Consider the following 26060-nt stretch of genomic DNA (forward strand, 5'->3'; position numbering starts at 1 on the left):
CATTTTTCATCTCTTTTATGACCTTATCTTTCACAAGCGGCTTCTGTGAAGGTATCCTAACTATAGGAAGCACCTGGAAAACATATATGATATCTATGCTGCGATAAGCAGTTGTGAACAAGAAAGTAGATCTGTCAGTTCTGAACTGTTCATTGTTAAAAATACTTTGTTGATTTAGCTGATTGCAAAATACATTATAGAGTGACTAACAGTCACTGTAACATTCCTAGTCAAGAAAGTTCAATAGTTACATTGTATGAGAATTCTTATAAGAGGCTAATATTGATAGGAACAACATGGATTAAAACAGCAGGGTTGAAAATAACTACCTGCCTGTGTGACTGCTTTCAAATACCACAACTACTTGTAGTAAAAATCAGTTTAATAAAATTTGGTGAACGTTTATTTTATGTAAAATATTCAATATACAGAAAAATGTATACCATTTGTTTAGAAAACTAATCATTTGCCCTTTTTTGCTAGCTGTAATGGAGTGGGGGAGATCCTCTGGGCACCTGAAAAAATAGATGCCCCCCCCAGCCCTGTTTTAAGGCAGACTGCCCCTGCAGTCACCTGCCACACCTTGATGTAGATGAATATATAATGTGGGAGGCTGCTCTGATTTGTGGCTTTGGTATTCCGGGCCAGTGCCATGGCTCCAAGCCATCCCTACACCATGTCCCATGCCTCGCAGATGGCATCCTATTCTTAGTGCTACTCGCCCAGCACCTCAGTGGGCTGGAGTCTGCCTCTGGTGCACTCAGGCTCCACTCAGTGGGTCTTGGCCCCTTGGTCCCTCACTGGACCACACTTCATTCTCCAACCCCTTACTGGGCCACACTCCACTCTCTGTGGGCTTCAAGCCCCACATTGAGCTTCAGCTCCCCACTGGGCTATTTGCCTCTCAGGCCTCAGGTTACTCCTGGTGGACCTTGGCCCAATTGTGCTTTTCTGTTGGGGTGTGCTCCCCTAGCCTTTTCCCTGTGTGGGGGTAATCCACAAGGTAGTGTGGACTGAGTATTTCTGCTGCCCCATCCTTTCCTTTCACTGGAGTGGCTCAAGTGTAGCATTTCCTGGCGGTTGCCCTGCCACTGGCAGTCCCGTCCCACCATCCAACTCCGGCAGGGTGCAGTTTTGAGCGTTACCCAGGACCAAAAGGAAACTTCCTCTATCCCCTACCCTAAACCTCTGGGTGTTACAGGATTCTCCAGGCTGTACGATGTACTCCTCCAGCTCCCCAGGTGTAACTGCTGGCCCTGTTCCCAGGGTCTAGGCTTATATTCTCCGTGCCTAGCCCTACTCCAATGAGGCAGCCCCCTGCAATCAGGTGACTACCTAACTGGGCCTGAAACCACCTGCCTGCTCCATAGCCTGCCTGGTGGTCTTAAAGCGGCAGGTACAACCAGTGCACTGCTACACAAGCTTTGCTAGACATTGCAAAATCTGACCTGAGAATTTCAGGTAGGGTATTTACTTCACACTTTTCTTGACCTGACTACTTGTCTTGTATCATGTTGAACTATGTAATGGTATAGTACCTTCATTTTCTTCCTGTTGAATTACCATTTTGTTATGAATAATATAAACTGTGAAAAACCTTAAGGAAAAAACAAGAAAATCCCAACCTCTCCAAATGCATCTTGCTATTGAAAACCAACTTGTAGACCATAATTCTGTTTATTTCAAATTATGGCATTTGCAGTTATTCAATGTTTTATTTTATTTTGCCTTTTAATTAAATTAGTCCTTTGGAACATCCAACACCTACACATGAAGTGCAGTTTTTTCCTACCTGAAAAGCTGAGAAATTACTGAAATAGTGGAAAAGTTCAAATACAAGGTTTGTGACAAAAATTACTATAGGCAACGAACCTTTTGATGATTTTTTCCCCACAAAGAAATAGATTCTTAAACCAGTTTTTCTTTCATCTACTTCTGTTATCTATTGCTAGCTAATAATACCATATTTTTAAATTAAAGAAGAAATGGCATTTTTCTATGAATGTAAACAAATAGCACAGCAAACATCAGTAATAACAAATCACTTAATGAAAGAAAATAAGTGTTTCTGTATTTCTTTAGACAACAACGAGGGGAAATAAAGAGTACTAAAAAGTAAAAGATTAGGTTAGGAAAGGAAAAAAGTAGCAATGTAAATATAAGCCTTAAAAAACATTAAAAGAGAAAGAAATAGAGAGAAATGATTCGGACTTAAGCTGGAATGTATTTATCAGTAAATTGATTAGAATTAGAATCAATAATAGAATAACTGCAAATGAAAAATAATAGTGAGAAATAGTCAGTGGATAAAAGAAGAATAAAGAACACAAAAATGAAGCCAGAACACTTGAGTCAATTAAATTGTTTGAAATTAAACAAAATTGGTTTACGTTATGTTTAATACAAACAGGGTTAGTATTAATCCAGAGGATGAAACGTGAAGAAAGAAAATTTGAGGGTCCCATATCAGTTTTTATATTAAATTTCCATTGTCTCCATACACTGTTGGGATCAAATCTTGTTTGGCCTCCAGGAGCTGTTTACATACACTAAATATGATTGTGTTCCACCATGTGCAACCACAATTGGGCTACATAGATTCTCTGCAGATTTCCACTTTGTCTTTCTGAACATAGCTGTATGGCCAACTGAGAAGAGCATTGAGTTTCGGCCCCTGCTCCCAATGCCATATGTGTATTTTGCATTAAGTATTCACTGGATAAAAGAAACAAGGTTTTTTGGTGATGCCTCTAGTGAGACAAGTTTTTTGGCACAAAATGTCCTTCAGGTCACTTTCAGGCATGTTGTGTCTGGAATCTTGTCTAACATCTGTCCCAGGTATACAGTTGTGCCAGTAAAAGATATTAATTAGTTATCTTGTTTCTTGTATGTTTCCTGGATCTTTGTGGCTAAAACAACATTCCAGCCCTACTACTTTGGTTAAAATGAATAAAAAGGAATTGGGGTGAGGCCAGAACCTAGGGCTTCCCCCTTTCCACAAGAATGCCCTCCTTACTTATACAGTCTCCTGCATGAGCTTTTTCTGGCCTTATGACTCTTTCATTCTTGGCTGCCTGGTGGGCCAGCTTCAAGAGAAGGAGCAGAGCATGCTTGTGACCCTGCCTAGCTCGTGGCCTCATGCCTAGGGAGAGGTAAAAGACATTCATTCAAATTGGGATGTGCCTTCTACAAGTGTTCTAATTATTAGGCTGTTGGGCATAAACATAGGAGTGTCTTCATCTCGATTATCTACATCTCCCTCAGAAGGCATGTAAGGGCCATTGAAAAAATAGGAGACATCTACAGACTTCCTTGGGTATATTCAGCTCAGTAAAGACAGGGGCAGGTTCAGTTGATTCCTGTAGGTGCACTAGGTTGTCCTTTGAGAGGATGGAGGATCTGTGCATTTCTCTGGATGATTTAAGATTCCTGAGGAAAGGTGCCTGTATTTCCCACTAGTTGTGAGGGGGCCATAAAAGTAGAATAAGATTCAAGCCTTGGCCTCCGCAGTACCATCTATAATCCATCTGTTTTTAATGGATGTTATAAATTGATTGTATTGGAGATATTTCTCTTGCAAATCTTACAAACTTCAGTGGCTTCTCCAGATAGTAGGGCTTTAGAATACAGGAAGAGAAGAGAATGATGCAAAATTTTTAATGTATTTGCTCATTGTCCACACTTAAATAAATGCTAACATATTGCTTTGAAAAAGCAAAATACCAAGGCTCTGCTTAGCATACATAAGAAATGTGTTTTTTATTTCTTAATTAATAAAAAATGGCTACAATTTGTATGTATGAACAAACAGAAGTCTTTGCTGTTAAATAGCTAAGATTCCTACATGCGTACCTTGACCGAAGTCCATAAGCACAAGGAAATGAAAATATGAGCCATATGATAGTACATATCTTCTACTTATCCCTTCCTCAAGTGTATATCTTACCATTTCCACAACTGCTGAACACTACAACCCATATATTCCAACATTATCTCTGTCCTCTTTTTGTCCTTCAGCTCACACCCCTTTAACAGATTACTCCCTTCCCAATGCTAGGACAGTAGAACACAGTTATATGGATAGTTTGCAATGAGCTGCAAAATTCAGGATGAGCTGAGCTGTTCAGCTGTTTGCTGGAACTTTTACACTGAAGGCTCCACTTCTGTATTCACCTGGAGATCAAATGCAGCTGATCAGCATAGTGTCCTTTGAGGTAAAAGCACACTAGTAGCAAGCAGCCAGAGCCACCTTAGCGGTCCAGCACAGTTGTTTGGTGTAGCTGTATATGCTCACAGCTCGTTCGTAAACCATCACCTTCATGGGAGGGAGGAGGAGGAGACTTAACCTTTGGAAGAATCCAGTGTCTGTAGTTGTATTTTACTGTAATACAAATTCAAAGTCTTACTTTCAAAACCATGTGAGGAGGAACTTGGTAAAAACTAAACAGGAAGTGCAGAGGGGGGGAAAAGAAAATGACCTGTCTGACATTCTATATTGGTTGTTCAGTTGCTTTTAGAGAAAAACAGGAATTTATCCCATACTTGGAAACAACCTTTCACTGTCACTTTAATTTTTTTTTCTATAAATGAGATATACGTTGGGATCCTTGCCTTGCCTGGTTTCTTCTACTGGTACAGCTTGATCCTGAGGTCCCCCCAGCAGTGGCAAGAAACAGGCTCCCATGGCTGAAAACCCTATATACCCCAACTGAAGGGCTTCCAGCTGCAGGAGGCATCCACTGGGGCTGGAGAATGCCCTCTGTAACAATCTCCCTGCCCTGGGGACTCTGGAAACCCCTGCGGCTGGGGGATTACCACAGAGGGAGTCCCCTCTGCCCTGGGAATGTGGGGAAATGTCTGAGGTCAGAGGATCACTGCAGGGGTGATTTCCACCCCCCCCCCCCCGGAAGTGTTGGAAACTCCTGGGGCTGGAGGATCACCATGATGTTCCAGCTCAGGGGTTTCCTGTACCCCCTATAGTGATCTTCCAGCCCCAGGGGTTTCCCTGCACCCCAGAGCCCTAGGGATCATGGCAGCTATGATCCCCAGAGTCTGGGGTTTCGTGCACCCCTGAGCCGTAGGGATCATGGCAGCCATGATCCCCAGGGTTCAGGCATGCATGAGCCCCCAGGATCCTGGAGATTGTGGCTGCCACAATCCCTAGGGCTTTGGGATTTATTGCTGACCCTACTACATGTGCAAATTAAAACTCAGTAGCAACCAGCTCCAAAGTTAGTACACATATTCAAGGTTTAATTTTATAGCTGGTTTGCTCTTTTTATTGTGTGATAGCTACTTTGCACATGTAGCTGGTCTCCAGGTAATTGTACAGTTAACCAGTTAATTCCACAATACCTGTAATATGTAGAGGGGACCCAAGTGTTTCCTAGAAGCATTTATATTAAGAACATGCTTAAATCAAAATTATAAAACAACAAAGGAAAAAAAATGCCTTTACCTTTATAATGTAAGTAAGGAGTAACTGCAGTGAAGTCAGAGGAGCTCTGAGTGGATAAAATTGGGGATAAGTAAAAGGAACACCAGGCTCTTGTTAATTATAGCTAAAGCCCTAGTGTTGACTTCGTTAAATTTGCTTAAGAATTTCTATTCTTAGGAAATGCTTATGATGTGTATTTTTTATATGCTGTATCCTGACAAAACTTTCATTTTTGGGATGAATGAAAAATGGGTGGGAGGGGAGGAGGGTGGTGTGCACACATGTTGCTTCTCTTCCATTTGAGACCACACAGTTTGATACCACACAGTATTTTTTGGAGAATAGGAAAAAAAATCCATTTTCTTTCATATAAAATGTTTGCAGACAGAATTTTTCAAAGAGAAAGGTAACATGAACAAAACTCTCGAATTAGAAAAGGGAAATTCAGTCTCAAAACAGTCCGCAAGGACTAGTACCTTAGAGGCTAGAGACAGAAGTTACACACACACTGGTTTAAGTGATCAGAAATGGATTTAGACCTGTAACAGAACATAAGCACAGTGCACATAAACCAGTTCCAAAATGGCTGAAACTCGTTTAAGATAAATCTGGTTGAATGTAGTATCAGATTTAATCATTTAGGTCAAACCAGTTTATGAAACTTCTGTCCAAGACCCTTTCCTGGTTCAAGTTAAATCACTGTCCCCCCACATCCCAGGATGCTTTGCAGCCTTGGGATGGACTGGGCTGTGCTGTCTGCTTTAGAGACCAGGGTTGGCCCTACCCTTCTGTTCCCTAGCCAGAGCAGTGAGGGCTGGCTGAGAAGGGGGTGAGGGTGGGAAACTTGGTTGGGGGCTGCAGCTGGGTCTGCATGGGTGTGGAGGAGAGCCCCTGCCAGGCAATTCCCCGCCTGATGCTGGAGCAGAGGGGTGGGGGGCTAGAGGGTGGCAGGGGTGGGTGAGGCAAAGAGCCTGAGAGGAACTGCCAGTAGACAGGGGGTCGACAGGAGACCAGCAGACTCCACACTTCCTCCCACCTCTGGCAGAGACTGAGGCAGGCAAGCAGGTGATAAGGGGAGAGGAAGGGGGCTTAATTTCCCTCAGCTCCCCCAGGCTGTGTGGGAGGCAGAAGAATTTGGGGAGCTGAGGGTGGAGGGACTGTTTCCTGCCACTTGTGAGCATAGGGCCAAATCCTGCAGGACCAGACTAGGAGGTGTTGGCAAACAACTGGCACAATCATCACAAGTATGTGCTGGAGACAGAGCTAAGGGAACAGAAGAGGATGCCTGACTGCTTGGGCTGGTGTGGCCAAAGAAAACAAAGAGCTACATTTACATTATACAGCAGAACCTGGAAAAGGTGGGAGACTGAAATACTGAAGAAGAGACAAAAGACACTGAATGCATGAGAGTGCTGCCAAAGGTGCTATAGGTGACAAGCATACTAATGTCAAGGGGGAGAATGGGGCGCAAGTGCCCCTGTAAAAGTCCCAAGTAGAGATGAGGCCTGTGGGATCTTCACTCCAACACCTCCACACCTGCTGATTCTCCAAGAAGGACTTTCTGAATAACAGGCCGAATACCTATGTAGATGTATGCGAAGTTTTCTCTTGTTTTTTGGTTTATTACGTTCCATTTCAAGTCAGACTAGTTGTTTGTTCTCTTACTGTGTTTTCTGGGCTGTGTCTTAGCTTAGGCGAAGACTTTTGGTTGTTCTTTGTTGTGTGCTTAAGGTTGCAAATTGCTGTTTAATACATGGTCACTTCAGAGAAAGGACTATTCTTGTTCAAACTTGTATGAATTCAATCCCACTACCTTTTTCCCCACACATCCCCACCTCAGCCTCCTATCCTACCCCCCAGGCAGGGAGCGGAGAGGGACAGAAGCCTGGCAGGCGCTTCCCTCTGCCTACCGCCCAGGCTGACCCAGCCCCCACCCTCCAGGTGCTAGCCCAGGACTGGGCCCTGGCCATGCACACTCTACTGGAGCAGGGAGCGGAGAAAAACCTTGAAGCTTCAGTCCCCTTCCCTTTGGCAGTAGCTGGTAGGCTGGGATGTGTGCTCTAGTGCCCCATGGCTTCTGGCCTGAGCCACTGCAGGTATGTGGCTGCATTTCCTGAATCAAAAGTGAATGTCTGTTTAATCTCTGCAGTTTAGACTACCCTGCAAAGGCTGAACTGATTCAGCCTCAGGCTTCTTCTCAGGACTGTCTGTACTTAGCCAGAGTGGTTTGGAGCAAACTAACTTTGGTTTGACGGCAGTCAGATAACCTACCCCGAAGAAGTATTGAATACTACTTGGCTCTTGAGCCTAGCAGACAGAAGCGTAACAAGGTTCAGTTAACTCTACACAAATTTAAGCTGAAAACAGGGTAGTTTTTTAATACGAATAATTAACCACTGAAACAAGGATGGTTACAAGGGATATGACGGATTCCTCACTGTTAAAGTTTTTAAAGTTATCTAATGGATAATTTCTGATTGAATTAGTGTTTGAAATTGATCCAGAAATTACTAGATATCCTTATATAGCATGTGTTATAAAGAAAGTCAGGTTAGTTGTCTTCCATAATGGTCTCCTTGAGCTTTAAATTTATATGCAGTTATGTATTTTTATTTTAGTACAGGGATTGTCAACCGGGGGTATGCATACCCCTAGGGATACTTAGGAAGGTCTTAGGAACATATGGCGCCTCTCGACCCCACATGCCAGCTTGCTCTCTTGATTGGCCACCATGCCACTGCCTTTGGACAATAGCCAACAGCAGGAAAGGCCTCCTGCCTGCCTAGCTGTGAGGGCAGCAAGGCACAAAGGGTCTGAATGGTGGTGGGGTGGAGGGAGTGTGTTTCTGTGCCCACTTCTAGGAGCAGGGTGGGGGGACGAGAGCAGCAGCGCCCTTCTGTGGTCGAACATGGGGTAGGAGGGCTTGCACACAGCGGCTGCCACCAGCACTGCTACCCATTACCCTGTGCTGCCACCCACCACCCCACGCTGCTGGCTCCTAGGAGCAGGGAGGAGGTGAGGGGAGCAGAGCCCCTTTGCGGGCCACATAGGCGCTGCCTGGCTGGCCAAACATGGTGGGGGGCTTGAGTGTGGTGGTCACCGCTGCCACCCACTGCCCTGTGCCACTGCCATGCGTTACTTTGCCATGGCTGGTTGCAAGTGTGGCTCCACAGGCTGCTGACAGGTGGTGTGCAATTGGCTGGGTGCGAGGCCCATGAACAGCCTGTGAAGTCACACATGCGACTGGCTGTGGGAAAGTGGGGTGCAGGAGTGCAGGGCGGTGGATGGTGGCATAAGCCATTGTGAGCAAGTCCCCCCAACCTGCCCCGCATCTAGTTGCTGCCACCAGAAGGGGTATGCTAGTTGAAAAAAGGTTGAAAAACCCTATTTTAGTACATCTATAACAATGGCTGGAGTTGATATCAAGCATAAATTTTTCACTGGCTGCACATGTTGTTACTTTATAGACTGCTTTGTTTCATGGACAGAAAGAAAGATATATGTGTTACTGCAAGTATGTCCTCATATAAGGCGAGAGAAAAATAACGTTGGGTTTGTTGTATAGCATATAATCATGTCACTGAGAATGGTGACTTGCATCCTCAACTCATGAAAATTGGTGTAGTTCCACTGATGTCATATATGAATTTGGCCCTGTAGTTTGTAATCATGTGTCTTGATCTCTGTTGTTAATAAGAAAAGAAAACAATGAAAAATACATACAACTCCTTACTATTTATGCTTTGTTTTTTTTACCTTTTTTTCTCATCTACAAACCAACAAGTCTGTTTGATTCTCAGGGTTTTATTACTACAGCAGTTAGTTTTAAAAGACTAATATTTCTGTATTTGTCACAAGTTTATACAAAGCCATGTTTTAAAAATGTCTTAAACTGACAATCTGTGTGCTTCAGCTTTTGATATTTTCTGTGCTTTAGAATGTCTTCGTAGGCAAACTTTCCTTGGATTTAATATAATTAAGATACAATAAAAATAGTTAACTGTTCATTTGAATAAGCACGCCAATGCATGTCACTTGGCACATTATTACAGCCAGAGTATTTTGTGTGAACGTCTGTGATATGAAATTTTCTCAGGTTGTTTTCACTCTGAATTCCAAAGTATCTTTTTTGCAGCTTTTTGTCTAGATCTCAGTTTGAGCTTATTTCATGTGCAGTAATCAATTAATATTGCAGGTGCCATCCTCAAAAACCTTAACATTGTCTCATTGCTTGCAGTTTTCCAGGCAATATCTACTTATTAGGTATATGTATAATAAAGATAATTTATTATAAAATGCAAAATTCAGTTATTATCTTTATCTTGCTGAATCTAGACAGGGATTTAAATCCTTCCCAAAAATAGAAAGACTAAAATACATCAGAAAAATCACATACATGGTGCTTGAGGATTGATGTAAGATGATGTGGGGACTACTGGTAACTAAAAGCCTGGAGGGAAATTTTGCACCCTTCTGAATGTCACCAAATAGAGATCTACATCAGAGCATATGATGCCTAAACCATAATTAGGTCCCATTTCAGGGAATCATTTATGTGAATACTTAACCTTGAGATACTTCAGAGCTTTGGTTGGGGAGTGGTTAGGCTGCTGCTCTTCATTCTGCACTGGTGCTCGTGGGCCTACCCTGCATTTTGTGAGTGCCTTTATTGATTTCCAGGATTTGGTTGTTAGCTAGGTAGGAAGGCTTAGACCCTATTTAATAGTTATTTGCCTCTGCTGGAATTCACAGATGTTGACAAGTTCAAACCATATTATTTTTCTATCACATCGGGAGATTTTTCTCATATTGTGGAGATTCAGCTGACATTATAGAGTGGTTTAAATTTTATATGTTTCCTTGATTTCCTTTCATCAGGTGATGAAGAGGGTAGCCAGGAGGCAGCGGAATCAGATGGTGATGCACGGTCAGAGAAACCAGGGCAACTCGCTGTGGAGACAGATGACTGGGATGGGCCAGGTAGGAGAAAATAAATGAATGGCCAGAGTAAAGTATTGCAAAATAGAAACTTCTAGACTGTTTTCTCATGTCTCATTACACTGAGTCAGCGTTGCATTGTTTTGCTAATGGACAAATTTTGTTGTGCTTGTGTGGTGCCTATTTTGGGATAGCTACAGATGAGCTACATTTAACATACCCTGGTCATTGACTTTCAGAGTTAAGAGAGAAATTCTTAGACTGTAATCAATAAACTGTACGAGCTTCATTTTACAGCAGAAATTTGCAGTGACATTTTCTGTTATAAACAGTATAAACACTGCAAACGCAGTGTTGCTGAAGTATAGATGTAGCAGTTGCATAGGCATGAATGAGGCTGCTTTCCAAATAGCCATTAGTTTTAAATATGTAATGCTCGGTTTGAGTTCCAGGGATACATAAAAACAGAGCTATATCCCATGATCCCCACATACGCGATTCTTTTAAATAGTGACATTTTTTTCATGAAGAGAGACTGCAGAATTTGTTCTTAAATTATTATATTTAATATATTTTTTGCAGTGCCAAGGGGTTAACATGTATTTGAAAGCAAACATATCCTTAGACTAGCTGTGTCTCTGATAGAATATTCTCTTTAAAAGAAAGAGCATCCACGAACAGAGTTCTGAAAGCATTCTATCAATAATTTATAATGCAATAACACTTTTCATTAGACAAATTCCTATATTTCAATCACATTTTCATCCTTGCTTGACTTTGCAAATTACTGTATGCTGTGCATGAAGAGGAAAAGAACTCCAGTGGTAATTTTCTGAAACCAGCAGCTGGAAAATATAATGCAAACAGAAATGAAGATACAGTATATCTGATTATTATGATGTCATTTAAAATGTTGTTAATGATATACATAAATATGTTTATATTCTGTACAAAGCACTGTGGTATTATGTAAAAACAAGATTTAGTATTAAAATCTATTATATAGTACATTTAAAATAACATAAAAACCTCCTCTAAGAGAGGAGAATGGCCACTCCTAGCTGCTTTGCAGTTTTCAAGGTTGTCATTTTTGCATTAAAATATTCCTTTTAATACATGGATTTTCTTTGGCTTATAAATAAAATGTCAATTTAAGTATCCTGAGTTTTGTGATTTCTTGTTTTTTCAGTTTCATGCTTAGTGAAATAAACATTCAAGTAAATGTATAATTTTAATTTTCTTGTGCTGTTTTAATATATGAACTAATTTGAAATGTGCAGAATTTTTAAAGAGATTTTTTTGGATGGTTGCAAGTGACAAAATGCTTTCTTGTGAGAAAATCCTTCTATAGATGTATGATGATTATTGTCCTGCATGTTAAAGGGTAAAAAGATGTGTATAGTACCTGAATGAAATGTCTAAAGGCAGGCAATGGGCATGGATGAAAATAGAAATCATATCTGAATATATGGAAGCTCCTCTTTTGTCCTTAAGAGCCTTGATAACCACGGAATTTTTTTTTTTGGATTTTTTTTTTTAAATCAGCGTCTTAGTTGATTTAAACATTAGTATTTTGAAAAGAAAAACATCTTTATAATATGGAAAAAGATGAATTTTTTAAAATTAATTTCTGAATTCAGCCTTTGATTAATATGTAAAAAAAGCAAATACCAATAGAATCTTTTCAAACATGCAGTACAGGAGAAGAGCAAATAGTTTTTCCTTGTACATTTTTTGTGTTGATCTAGTGCTCATGAAATTCACAGACTTGGAATGTGTGGAACATTCACAGTGTGGAGAATGAGGTCTTTTGTTCATTCAAGAATAATACATACCGGTACAAATAGGAAGAACCAGTACAAACGTCTGTACTCCACTTCACCTGTGTGGCCCTTTTCTTTCTTTACAGAACTGACCTTTTGGAGGTAGAGGGGCTACACACTTCACTACATGTTCAGTTCTCCATATCTTTACTGTGATGCAGGCAGCTGAGAGCACGAGCTGTAATGGTATTCTCTGTGATGACAGCAGCTGTCCGCTGGGGTTTGGACAGGGACTATCAACGATTACAGTGCAGCCATTAAATGTTGTTTTGAGCCAGCTTTAATTTAAGTAATATTTATTTCCCTTTTTGTTTATGTTTATACAATATATGGCTACTTGTTGCAATACTTATGGGGTTTTTTGAGTCTGCATCTGCTGAAGATTCAGATCCCGAGAGAGATTTATTAGGAGTTTATTTGTAAATAGGGCTGGGTCCAAATAAAAACTTTGGATCTGTGTGTGAGTATCCTGTCTTCCTTTTAGGAAGTATATTGCTTTATATGACTGTATGTGTGCACTCAATTACAAATGTTTAAAGATACCGCTAAAAAGAAAACCTTAAAAAATATATACATTAACCTTTTCCCCCTATGAGTAGTCCTTGCTGAGGCTTCTCTTTTAGCTCTTAAGAACAGTTGACTTTCAGTAACCATAAGAATACGACCAACAGCTACCATGCTTATATGCAAGTTTATATAACTGCCATGTTTTTAACTTTTATTTCCCTAAGTCAGAGGTGTGAACTCACCTTGTGCCTTGGGGCAGATCCAGACCATGTGGCTCCCTGCATAACACATTCAGCCTGGGACACAAGAAAACAGTGGCAGCAGTAGCAGAGCATGTGACAGCAGTAGAGCATCCAGTGGCAGTAACAACTTTGGCTCTGACTCAGGGCATGTGACAATGGCTCCAGGCCCGCTCCATGCCCAAAGCTGGAGCTAGAGCTGTCACGACTGTGTGCCCTGTGCCACCACAGCAGCAGTTCCAGTTCAACTTCCAACATGGGGCATGTGGTGGGGGGCCAGTGGCCAAGGGGAGGCATGGCCAGAGCAAAGATGACAAATGAAGCAGTCAGGGAGAGACTGAGGCTGTCAGTCCTTGCTCACCCTCCTATTGCTAATCCCTATGTCCATTGTACCTGAGGGCCCCAAATTCTTCTGGAGTCTATGGTCCTTAGCCATTCCTTGGCACCATCTCGTGGACAGCTGGTAGCCTAGCAAATTGGATAAAATGACTTCATGGCGATCAGGCCTGCAGCCCATATGGTTGACACCCCTGCTCTAAATTATTTGAAATTTTTGTAATTAACAGAAGACTCTGAGTAGGCCTGGGAAGTGAGAAGGATGCTGTCTTCCAGTGACATTATCAAACAAACACTGGCTATTTAAGTTAGTCATAATGCTGCAGTATCTCAAATCTTTACCAGTTCTAATCTGGATGCAGACTAAGCATGCTAATAGAGTGCCTCAGTGATCAGTTCTTGGCCTTGTTGGCAGTGATCTAGGTCATGGACTATATGTTGTTGCTCCCTGTTATAGTGTGTTTTAGGTTTTTTCAAGTGCTCTGTAGTTGGGAGTATGTGTAAGGTGTGGAGTAGGTGATTTTGAGGACTCTGGATAAATGATGGAATGTCAATGCAGGGGGCAGGACTCAGTGGGCTACTGTTCCGGTCCTATGTTCTTGTGTTCCTGTTTTCCTAAATCATCAACACATTTTCATCCTAAAAATGCCCTGTAAAGTAGGGGAAAATCCTCATTTTACAATTAGGGACTCAGTAAAAGGCAGTCTGAAGTGACTTGTTCAAAATAAACCATGAAGTTGGTGACTGAGGCAGGATTTAGATCCAGGTCTCTTGTCTATCTGCAGTCCACTAGCTCATCCTTATTGCCAATCTTGCTGCTTATCATCATGGCGTGGAAAAACATATCATGACATGGAAAATAAAAGTGAAGTCTTTTTTATGTCTCTGTTTGGTCATGTCTTACATACTCTTTTTATGCAAGTATGCATAAAAGTGCAAGTTCCCTCTGGGCCCCAGTCTTATTTTCAGTTAGTGAGTAGAATTTTTCCTGCTGTCATTATTAGGAGTTGGATCAAATCCTAGCTGACATCAACCAGTGTATAATACAGAATATTATAAATTGGGGACCAACTGAACAAAAAAAAGAGAAAGCATTAAAGTCCAGAAAAAATGTATCTCAGAATATAAACTGCTCATTTATTTTGCTCATAGTTCTGTCACTCCAATTTACTCAGGACAATATATCAGAATTTGTAAGTAAAAATAAAATATAAGAGTTCTGAGGTGCTTTTTAAATTCATTCCGAAAGGTGGAAAGACCCAGTCAATTTTTGTATGAATTACAGTGCCATTTAGGTGGAATGTGGATTAGAGAGGTTCTGCTGTACATTGTACATGCAGGGTACACATCTTTACCCATTATAAGAGGAGGTTTGAAAAGCTTGTCTGAATAGATTTCCTGTAACCATCTCTATGAATTGCTGTGAATATGTATTGATTGTTGGGCTTACTGGGCATTATTTAGTAATACTATAAATAGTTTGGGGTACAAAGCAGGGGAAGGGTGGTATAGATTGGAAGGGTTGGTAGACCAGAGTGAGATGGAGCCAGACACTAATGATACAGCCATTATTTATTTATTTATTTTTTAAATCAGTCCTAAGAAGGACTTTGAGATTATTGTCCTGATTTCGTTTCTTTTTTTGATTGGGGAAATGTGGTAGATAGAAGATCTTGGAAATGCTATTTGATGTAAATTAACAAAAATCCATGAAACATAGTTAACCATAGATATAGTCTGACAGTAAGAAGAATATTGTGAAGAAGCAGAGGAAATCATAGAACGACTGTGTGTTACTCTGACAGTGAATCGGTATTATCTCTGCTATCAGATAATGCAGTTATCATTAATTTTCACATTTGCATTTCAATCTTTGGAAGGAAATGACTCTTGCCGGATGAAGATAAGAGCTCTGTACCACTATAATGAACCATCATTTTATCCTGATGCTTTGTATCCATATGAAAATGAGGCTGGGTGGTGGTATGGTATGTGAGGAGGGGGTGGGGGGGTCATAGAAACATTATAACAAAGTGTCAAAATCACTACAGACTTTGGAGCCCTTTATGAAACAAGAGGCAGTCTAAATAAATCTTCTGTAGTGAAGTGGATATTGGATTAAAAGAAGAAAGCCAGGCTCCTGTACTGTAGGGAAAACTGGAGGAAGAGGGGAAGAATTCTGTGACTCTTATTTTTAATCCAGTCCCACCATCAGTGTGGAACTAGGAAAAAGACATGCAGCCTAATCATGGCATAGGGAGTGTGATGATGCTCATCAGGTTAACCTCTTGAACTGGACATTTCCTTCCCTATGGTCATGAATACATTAGTAACAGTGACAGTGGACAATGAAAAGGGTGCCATTGCATTGTTATGTATGTAGACTAGGGATGGCTAGCCGCTGAAGTTCTTGTAACACATGGCCATAATCACGTATTAAATATAGGTCTTCCTATTAGTTTAATTGGGGTTTGCATCACTGGTCCTACCTTCTTCCACTGTCACTCTCCCAATACATTTTAATGTATAACATAAGCTTATAGGAACCCCAAGGTATATCTCTGAGCAAAGAGCTCCCCCTTCTCAGTCCTAACTGAATAAAGCCAGTTGTTTTAGGAATGGTCTTATAAGCAGTTGCCTAGTCTGGTGGCTTTTGATCGGTGCAGAGCCCCTCAGCTAGTACTCTCAGGTAACTTAGTCCTGAGGTGAGAAACAAGTCAACAAATAAACAAAACAAAATTCCCCTGCCTTGTCCTGGGCATTTGAGGAAGTGCCCTTTGGCTCTGGCCTGGCCCTTTCTAGCAAGCCGTTACATCCACAGCTTGTTTCCTTACCTCCCTGATGTTACTTCTTAAATGGATAGATACCTTGCTACAGGTCTCTTAAAGGACCATATCACATTGTCAGGGCTTGAGGAACATCAGTCCATATCGTATTAGCACCGATAAAAGGAAAATTGACATTACTGGCAATTAGCTTTTTTTGGGCTGATGTAGATGATAATGTTGCTGATAAAATGCTGCATGCATGCATGCAGCCACAGCATGCATGGGGCCAGCCTGGCAGCTTGGAGAGCATCCAGTGGGTGTGTGGGGGGAATTCCACTACGGTGTGCACCCCTGGGAGAAGCAGGGGGAGCATATACTCCCCAGATCTGTGTACAGGGTGAGGCTGGGCTGCAGCTGTGAGGTCAGGGGCAGAGCCAAGCTCTTCCTGCTGTAGGGGTTGGGCCAGGGCTGCACTTGGGGAAAGTGGTGGCAGCGCTGGGAGGGGGGACTATGGGCTACAGCCACCCCAAAATTCACTGTAGCCCCCCTGTAGTTCCCCTCCCAGTGCTGCCACCACCTGCCCCGAGTGTAGCCCTGACCCAGCCCCCACCCGGAAGAGCCTGACACTGCCCCCAGCCCCAGCCCACAACTGCAGCCAAACATTGCCCTGCGCGTAGATCCAGGAAGCACATACTCCCCCTGCCTTCCCTGGGGGTGCGTGCAGTGGCTGGAGCTGTCCCCCCCACCCTTGCTCATGGCTCTGTCCCCTGCCCCGCCCTGGGTTGACTGCCCAGGCCCCAGCCCTGCTCCCTCCCTCGCTGAGAGGCCTCGATCTGCCCCCATTATACACTTTCTCTCCCCTCCTTGCCCCTTTCCCCTAAAAGATTTACCAGCCAGATGCTGCTCTCCAAGCTGCTGGGCTGCATATCAGCAGTCGGTTCAGTATTGGCCAATATGGCTCGTTAATAATCAGCTATCAGTATCAGCCCAAAAAATCTTTATCGATGCACCTGTAATCAGGGCCATTATAGAAATATCTATTGACTAGACTTGCTGGAATGAATAAATAAGCTCATAACCTAGAAGTGTCAAGCCCTCATTTTTATTTTTCATTATTGTATCAACTTCAGCATACAACATGCACATTTAGTGTGACTTTGCTTAGTCTGGGTTTTTAGTTATAATATATACTTACAAGAACTTTTGGCCCTGATCCTGCTTTCGTTGAAATAAATAATTACCATTAATTTAAATGATGTGGGATTGTCCATCTAATTAGCAAACTCTGTCCTTGATTTTATAGATGACTGGAAGAAATACAGGGCTAGTTCTGCAGGGGCATAATTGCAGGATTGTGGCTTACATGTGTGTTAGAATTGCCTCAATTTGAGACTTTTTCTTGATTGAAAAGGAATTTAGGTGTTGCAGGCCACAATGGTCAGGATATTTGATTTATACCTTTAATCAATACTTTTCTGTTTTTTCATTTTAATGAAAGGCAGTTTTCTACTTTTTTTTTTTTTTTTTTTTATTAGAAAGGCTGTATTTTTTAAAGAGGTATTGGTGTATACTATTGCCATCCTCAGACATTCAAAAATTATGCAGGTTCCCTGAAATCATGAGACTAGCTTAAAGATCTTGTTTAGTGCCTTTTTTTTTTTTTTAAATCATGGTTTGATTGTATTTGCCTTTTGGTCTATGAGCTTTTAATTTGGATCATGCAAGCATTTTTCTTTAAGTGTGAGGTCTAGAAATCTTTTGAACAGAAGTAGAGGTTCTTTTATAATCACTTCACTATAGGAGCTGATACTTTAAGAGAAATGTAAATTATAACAGAGTTTGCAAAATCTTGAGAATTGGCAACACCTGTCATTTAAATAGATAGAAATATACTAATAGATAGAAATATATGCACCAAGGCAGAAAGGGATCTTGGAGTCATTATTGACTCCAAGATGAACACGGGCCGACAATGCGAGGTCACGGTTGGCAGGGCTAACCAGACCTTGTTGTGCCTCCACAGGTGCATCTCAAGTAGGACCAGGGAGGTGATCCTCCCCCTCTATGCAACACTGGTCAGGCCACAGCTGGAGTACTGTGTCCAGTTCTGTGCGCCCCACTTCAGGAGGGATGTGGACAACATTGAGAGGGTCCAGGGGAGGGCCACCCACATGATCCGGGGACTACAGGGCAGACCCTACAATGAGAGACTGCGGGACCTGAACCTGTTCAGCCTTCACAAGAGAAGGCTGAGGGGGGAACCTGGTGACGGTCTATAAACTCACTAGTGGGGAGCAGAAGGGTTTGGGAGAGACCTTGTTTCCCCTAGCACCCCCTGGCATTACAAGGAATAATGGACACAAGTTGTTGGAGAGTAGGTTTAGATTAGACATCCATAAGAACTACTTCACAGTTAGGGTGGCTAGGATCTGGAACCAGCTTCCAAGGGAAGTGGTGCTGGCTCCTACTCTGGGGGTCTTTAAGAGGAGGCTTGATGCCTACCTAGCTGGGATCATTTGAGCCCAGTTTTTTCTCCTGCCCTGGCAGGGGGTCAGACTTGAAGATCTATAAGGTCCCTTCTGGCCCTACTTCTATGATTCTATACTCTGGCAGTCACCTACTACTATGGTAGTGCCTTTGCCCCCAGTTCATGATCAGTGGCCTAAAAATGTTAAACAGATACAGATATAGGCAGATTTCTTTCCTGAAAATTGAAGAGTTGTCATAGATAAATCAATAAAACCTTGCCATATGTATTATATACAGTATAGTCATGATAGAATTAATTGCTTAGGGTTGTACATGTTGACAGACTACCACTGATCATAGAAGACTAGAATACAACTGAAAAAAGTTGTCCTGTATTGTGCAGAGAATATTGCCTAATAGATGGAGATGCTACTGCAATTAAAATTGCCTCAAGTATAGTTCTAGCCATACTCAATACATTGCATACAAAGTATAATCATATTTGTTCCAAATTTGTGTATTATAAAAATGAACAGTTTGATTAGAGCTGTTTTCTTTATTTTAAAAAGTTCAGGAAAGACCATTTAATTTAAATAAATATTCCCTAATGTTTCAAATGTAACACTGTCAGTTTGTGCTAATCAAGAAGAGCCAAAAAGTGAAACTGACTGAAAACAAAAATGAAAATGGCTTGTCTATGGCCTTCTACAGACATTCAATTTCTCCTGGACCGGTTGCTGCTGTCCCAAGAGAAGCCATGAGTGTACAGATGTTCCAGCTTTTTTCTCCCAGAGTAAAAAAGGCCACTCCAAGAGAAAAAGGTGAAAGGTTAAATCATTCTCAGGAGAGTTTCACCTGGGCCAGTGAATGTCTATACATGCTGTGGCTTCTCTCAGAAGACAGCGTAGTTCTCCAGCACCTGTGCCCCCCCAAAGGAGACAGTGTGTTGCTTGCTGGATTCTGCTGCTTCAGTACACATTGTGAACACATTGTGTTGCAGGGCAAAACAGTCACTCCGGCTGCCCTATGCATGGCTACCTTCTGTTGTCAGGTAGGCTAAGGGAGCCTGCAGAGCATATAAGGTGTGTGCACAGGTGCCCCCCTGCCACCTAAACAGTATTAGCATTGGAAACTCACCACTCTTCAGGGCCTCAGCATTTGAATGTTTGTACACATGGCTCTGGGTAAGTTTTTCTACCAGGAGAACAAATCTGGGAGAACCCTCTCAGATTATTTGAATGTGCATATGCAACCTGTGCCACTGTCTTAACCAAGAGAAATGCAAAATGGGAACAGCAGAAAAAATTACATTTTAAAAATCTTTTTAATTTCAATAATGTTAAGGTCTTATTGGTGACAAAAGTAAGGAAATATATTGTTTTTAATCTGACAGTGTGCATTTAACTTGTCCAGACTTTTGTTTACCCATGAGCAAAATGTTTATTTACTCAGGAGGGTCTTTTGAAGCTCAGTACACTAGATGTGGTTATTTTGAATCTACCCATATTCACTCATGAAGTAGATTCTTCCTAATGTCAGGAAGCTTAAGACTTCCAATCCTAATTGCCCTGGAGGGAGAAGCAAGAGATAGAGGAGCAACTTGTGCTGCTTCATGGCTTAAACTAGTCTTTAATGATTAGAGACCAGGGAAAAACCTTGTGTGAGATGAAAAAGGGTTATAGAGTCATAGAGAAGTAGGGCTGGAAGGGATCTCCAGAGGTCATGTAGTCCAGCCCCGTGCCTGAGGCTGGATGATCCCTATCTAAACCATCCTATACAAACTATAATCTAAACTCCTACATAAGACTACTGTCAACCCTGACACAACACAGACCTGATATCATAACCTGCAGGGGGACCATAGCAGCCAACATCCTGTTCTATGAAATATTGCCAATATATGAGCAAGAGATCTGGGTAGAGGGCAATGCCCTGCCTGAGGAAAGCAAAAACTGCCATAGTCCATACCAGTTTGACCATGGGGTAGAATTCCTTCCTGCCCCACGTAGTGATATGATAGGTCTGACCCTGAGGAGAGGGGCAAGATCCTAGGCAGGAACCTCCAACTTTGGCCCAGTAGGAGCATTGACACACCCCAGTTAAAGTTCCCAGGCTTCGCTGTAACCAATATCCAATGACTCTGAGGAAAGCTTAAAAACACTTTTGACACATGTAGCTCTTAGAAACATGGGAAATACCCATAGTAGAACATGGCCAGCTACGGCTAGATCATCCCCAGCCAGTGGCTGTCCAACCTCTTCTTGAACACCTCCAGTGATGGACAGTCCACAATTTCCCTACTCAGTCCGTTCCACTGCTGCACTGTTCTAACAGTGAAGAAGTTTTTCTGGATATCCAATCTAAAATTACTTTCCTGCAATTTCAAGCCACTGGTCCACGTCCTACTCTCTGCAGCAAAAGAGAAAAGGTGTTTTCTGTTCATGGCAGCCCTCAGGTATGTGAAGACTGTTATCTTGTCTCCTCTTAAGCACCTTTTCCATAAGCTGAACATGCATATCTCCTTTAGCCTCTCCTCATATGACTTGCCTTTCAAGCTCTTTATCCTCCTTGTTGCTCACCTCTGGATTCTCTCCAACTTCTCCACATCCTTTTGAAAATGTGGAGCCCAGAACTGCATACAGTACTCCAGATGTGGCCTAACTGGTGCTGAGTAGAGGCACTATCACCTTCCATGTCTTGTACCTAATGCTTCTGTTGATGCATCCTAAAACCTCATTTGTCTTTTGTCTGGCTGATGCAGACTAATATTGAGTCTCTGATCTACCAAGGGACTGATTATCCCACATCTGCCTGCTTTTCTTCTGAAGCATCTAATATCGGCCCCTGTCAGAATCAAGATATGAGACTAGATGGACCTAGGATCTGAACTGGTTTGGCATTTCCTCTGTGTTCTGGTGTTTACTTGCTTGTGCATCCACGTGAGAGGAGAGAACATAGCATAATCACAAAGCTCTTTGAAATCTTTTCTTGAAAAGATTTGGAGGTACAGTATAACTCTGCTTAGTATAGCAAAGTGGTGTAATGACATCAGATAGGTGGGAATACATGTGCACAGGGGATGAATTGCCAGATTCATTAGGTATATAGTGGATGTAGTGGATGCCTCAAAAAGAAACAACTCCCTGTAGGTCACACAGTGAAGGACTCTAAGTCCATGAAATTCTGCAGGGAATCTGAACATCTGCATTACAATACATCCTTTCTTGTAGTTCCATGCACCAAGGGACCTGCAGAATCTGGCAGAAAGCTTTGCACTTTTCAGCTGTCTCCACTGTATTTTGGTCATAAAAACAATCTCATACCCTGGTAATTACATAGGACTGGGAAACAATGTCTGGTTTTGGAGGCAGATGGGTTGAAAAGGGGCATGTAATTGGCCTACAAATGTTTTGCATTTTGTTGTATTTTCTCATTAATTCTACCAAGATTATTGCATTCAGAATGCAGATTACTGCATAACAACACTGGCTTGAACAGTTGAAGGACCAAGTGTGTTTAATATTTTAAAGTATAGAACCATCATGGAATGATTTACTGGAAACAGCAACAGTTCAACAGGTGAATGCAAACAAGCAGTGAGATATGAAAGTGCCATTGCTGTCTCAGATTAGCAGTTTTTAGCTGGTTTGAATTGCATATCGTGTTTTCAGCACCTCATTAAAGAAAATATTTTGATTAAAACTGCAACGGTCCTACACTTTTGAAAATTGTTTTGTCTTCTCTTAAGCTGACATAGCAGTTGGAATAGCAGCTAAAACAGCAGAACAATCATCAGGAGTTATTCCACCTGTGTTAAAAAGAGCCAGTTTTTGGAAATTAAATTTTAATACAAAAACCTGTGACAAACTGCATACTGGTATTTACCCAATAAAATGATAGGAATCATTATAGCTGAAAATCAATTCTGTGTTCTAGATACTGAACATATATAGGTATGGTGAAGAACACAAAAAAAGACTGTAAAAAAAGGTATACTGGACCAGACCATAGGTCTGTTCTGTAGCTGGTAGTAGAGTGGATGTGAAGGGAAGTACTACATATACATGGCTTTTTCTGCTGTTTTGTTCCATGCCTCTTTTTCCTATACAGTTTCTAGCATTTAGAGAAGGAAGGATAGAGTTGGCCTGGGACTGAGAGTTGGGAAATTCTGGGGTCTGGCCATGTGGTATTGGTCAACTGCCTGAGACTCTAACTTACAAAAATGAAATTTTTTAGGGGGTGGGGGAGGCAAAGGAAAAGGAGTAATTGGGCAATTCAATTTTTGGTGTTCAACATGAAGACTAAGACTTCAGGATTCTACTGTTTGACAACAAATACTGGGTTCCCCCAACACAAGCAACCATAATTATTGGTTTTGAAAGATGGTGCCTTAACTTTCCTGTCTCTCAGCCTGATCTTGTAGCATGCTAAAAGCGTGCCGCAAAGTGCTGAGTAGTTTGAACTGTCATCTATACAACTAAGAGGTAAGGATTTTTTGGGGTGATAGTTTTGTTGGATCAACTATGTGGCTGGGAGAGATCTTAGACTTCAGAAATTGCTTCCATATTTCCTGGAACATTCTGCTACAACATCATTCCAATACAACCACCTTTATTCTGCCAGGCAATGAGAATACTGAGCAGGTATTTATTTGCAAGGAAAATTAATGAACGAATATTTAAAATTTTGTTCTCATTAAAACAAATTGCCAGTAGCTTCAGTGGAAAGAGAGTTGGGTGCAGTATTTATAAAGAATAATGACAATGCAAATTATTATGGAAGTGCTACAGTAAGCATTATTTTATTATCATTATTTAGCATCCTTTTACTAATTAAAATAATAATTATTGTCTTCAAATTATAGTCCTACCTCTATTGTATCACCATATTAAGTTAGTTACTTAGTTACTTTAAGATTTTCATTCCCACATCAAATCTGGAAGTGCTGCAGAATTTGGTTTTTGTGGTTTGAGGTTACATTTACCAGTATTCATTAGTCCACGGTTTGGTAAGCTTAACGCTTACACTTTAGAAGTTTGGGACACTCTTCAAACGTGTCAGTGTCTGGAATATGCTTTCTTTTTTAAAAGTCTGTCGAGTGATTTAAATTTTGTCCTAAATATATCTAGCGCAATTTAAAATTGGAGTAATCTTGAGAAAATATTCTTTAGTTAATCCATCTCTGAAAAATGCCAGCATTGTAACCTTTTGGTTTTGACTGCCAAATACTGGATGAATGGGTAACGCTTGTCAAATATATGAATCTTTAATGCTGTGCAAATGTGTTTTTAATGCTCAGTGGGTGATTATAAAGTATTCTCAAGTTATTGTATATTAAGCTCTATTTATGCATAGGACACTCATCCATGTCTGTGTTTTGCCATCATTGATAATGATTTCAGTATATTTATTATTGCTGCTCTCTTAATATACAGGGAGATTCAAATTGCTCCTCTTCCTTCATGCCACAGCCCTGCAATGCAACAGGAAAGCTGGATAATGGGAACAGCTGCTAGCAGTTAGCTACATCTAGGAGGAAAATCTGACATTGGCTACATCTACATGTGTGCTCTACTGCAGAGTAAAATAATTAATGAATTTAAAAGACAAAACTGTCACTGTCTACACGCATGATACTGGTAGGCTGCAGTAAACTAAATAACGCTACCATAAGATAGTACTGCAGAAACAATACTATCTTACAGTGGGGTAATTGACTGTGATTAAATACACATGTAGATGCTGATGGCAGGCATAAATTACACCTGGTCAGCCCAGTAGGTAGGGGGTCAGACTTCTACCTGCCATCTAGCCACATGGCTCTGCATTTTCAGCATCCTCATGCCCCAGCCAGCCTTTCTGCTGCTACCTCCTGGAGTCCAGACCTGAACCCATGCCCTTGGGCATGGCATAAACTGCTCTGCCCTGGCTCAAATTGCTGCTGTCCCAGGTGCAGGTATGTAGATGCTGTGCCCAGGAATAGCTTGCTCCAGCTCAAATTGCTCCGGAGTTTATTTCCTTCAATTAATTGCACATGTAGACGCACCCATTGGGTGTGTCCAGCTGAGCGTGTATGTGTGGATCTGTCTGCAGCACTGCACACCATGTGCACCACACATGCAGGTGTTCCCCCACCAGCCGTCTGGCCCTGCTGGAGCCCCTCACTCCTCTCCCTTGCCACAGCCCCTCAGCCCTGCTGGTGCCCCTCCCTCTTCCATTGTTCCCTGGCCCTGCTAGTACCCCTCACCCTCCCACAAGCCCCAGCCCTGCTGGTGCCCCTCGCCCCCCACCCACAGCTCCTCATCCAGAGGGGGCTCCCGGATGCCAGAGCTATGGGGCCAGGGACCTGTGTCTGCAGCTCCCCGCTCCTGGCAGGAGGTAGCAGCTGCTGCAGTGGAGTGGAGTCTAGATTCCCCCTGCTGTCTGCTGTCTGCCTGCTGTGGGCTCAGGCTGGGGGGGGGGGGGGGGGTGCTGCTCTCCGCCATAGTGAGCACTCCCAGGGGCAGGTGGGACCTGTGCTGCCCACAACTGTGCATGGGGCGGGGGCTGTGTGCTGCCCACTGTGGTCTCCTGCCCTGCTGTCCTCCCCAGCACCTCCACAGACCCAGCACTGCAAGGAACACTGAAGCCATGCAGAAAGCTGCCTGCTACTGCGAGCTTTGTGCTGTCCTGGTGTGGCATCCCCTGCCTGTATGGCTACAGTGAGGCCAGCAGGGAGTGTATGCTGCAGTGGGGAACAGCCCTTGCCCCCTGAGCCTGCAGTGGGCAGCCCATCCCACCCCTACCCTGTGCACAGGTTTGGGGGGTGCTCCCCTGGGAGTGTATGCAGTGGTGGGAAGCAAGCCCTGCCTCTTCCCTGCCCCAGGATGAGCTACCCACAGCCAGGCATTGTGCCCCCAGGCCCTAAGTCCCAGGCACTGCCTGGCTGGGCAGCAGCCCCAGCCCTGTCCAACTCCCTCTCTTCCTGTGGGGGCCTCAATACCCCCTTGCCTCAATTTCCTGCTGGAGCTGCTCTCCAGGCTGCCTGCCAACTATGTGTATGTACATGCATATGGCACCCCTTGCCTGACCATCCTCTTCCTGCTCCTTCCCAGCTCACTGCCAGCCAGCAGAGGGCTCATCACAAAACTTCAAAATCAGTGAGAAATCCGTGTTTACCCCCAGTAAAAGGTAAAATCCTCGGTTTACTGTTTTTCCATGGGAACCGGAAAACCCAGATCCTTGCTTATAACAAATTTTCTCCAATTTTTTGCCAGTGGAAGTACACTGAAATCAGTAAAGTCTCATTGGCATAAAATTATGATGATGAGGTATTGTGTGTATCTTAGATTGATACATTGCATGTGGTATGACCAAGATTTTCAGAAGTGAATACTTTCATAGATGTTAGGGTTGGAAGGGACCTATTAGATCATTGAGTCCGACCCTGTGCCCTGGGCAGGAATGAGTGCTAGGATCAGATGACCCCAGCCAGGTCTCTGTCCAATTTCCTTCTAAACACCTTCAAGGAAGGGGATAGCACTGTCTCCCTTGGAAGCTTATT

At 42.4% G+C, this 26060-nt stretch overlaps 1 protein-coding gene across 4 annotated transcripts in view; it reads left to right on the forward strand.

Annotated features, from left to right (window-relative positions):
- Positions 1-26060, forward strand: part of ZFPM2 (zinc finger protein, FOG family member 2) — a 432895-nt gene that overhangs the window by 107238 nt on the left and 299597 nt on the right. For all 4 annotated transcript variants that reach the window (XM_090040486.1, XM_090040489.1, XM_090040487.1 and 1 more), the window contains one exon: positions 10316-10417. In XM_090040486.1, coding sequence (XP_089896612.1) covers positions 10316-10417 — 102 coding nt within the window. The remainder of the gene's footprint in view (positions 1-10315; positions 10418-26060) is intronic.

Source organism: Crocodylus siamensis, chromosome 3, assembly GCF_052110815.1.
Source record: "Crocodylus siamensis isolate JL-2025a chromosome 3, ASM5211081v1, whole genome shotgun sequence".
In the NCBI taxonomy this organism is placed as follows: domain Eukaryota; kingdom Metazoa; phylum Chordata; order Crocodylia; family Crocodylidae; genus Crocodylus; species Crocodylus siamensis.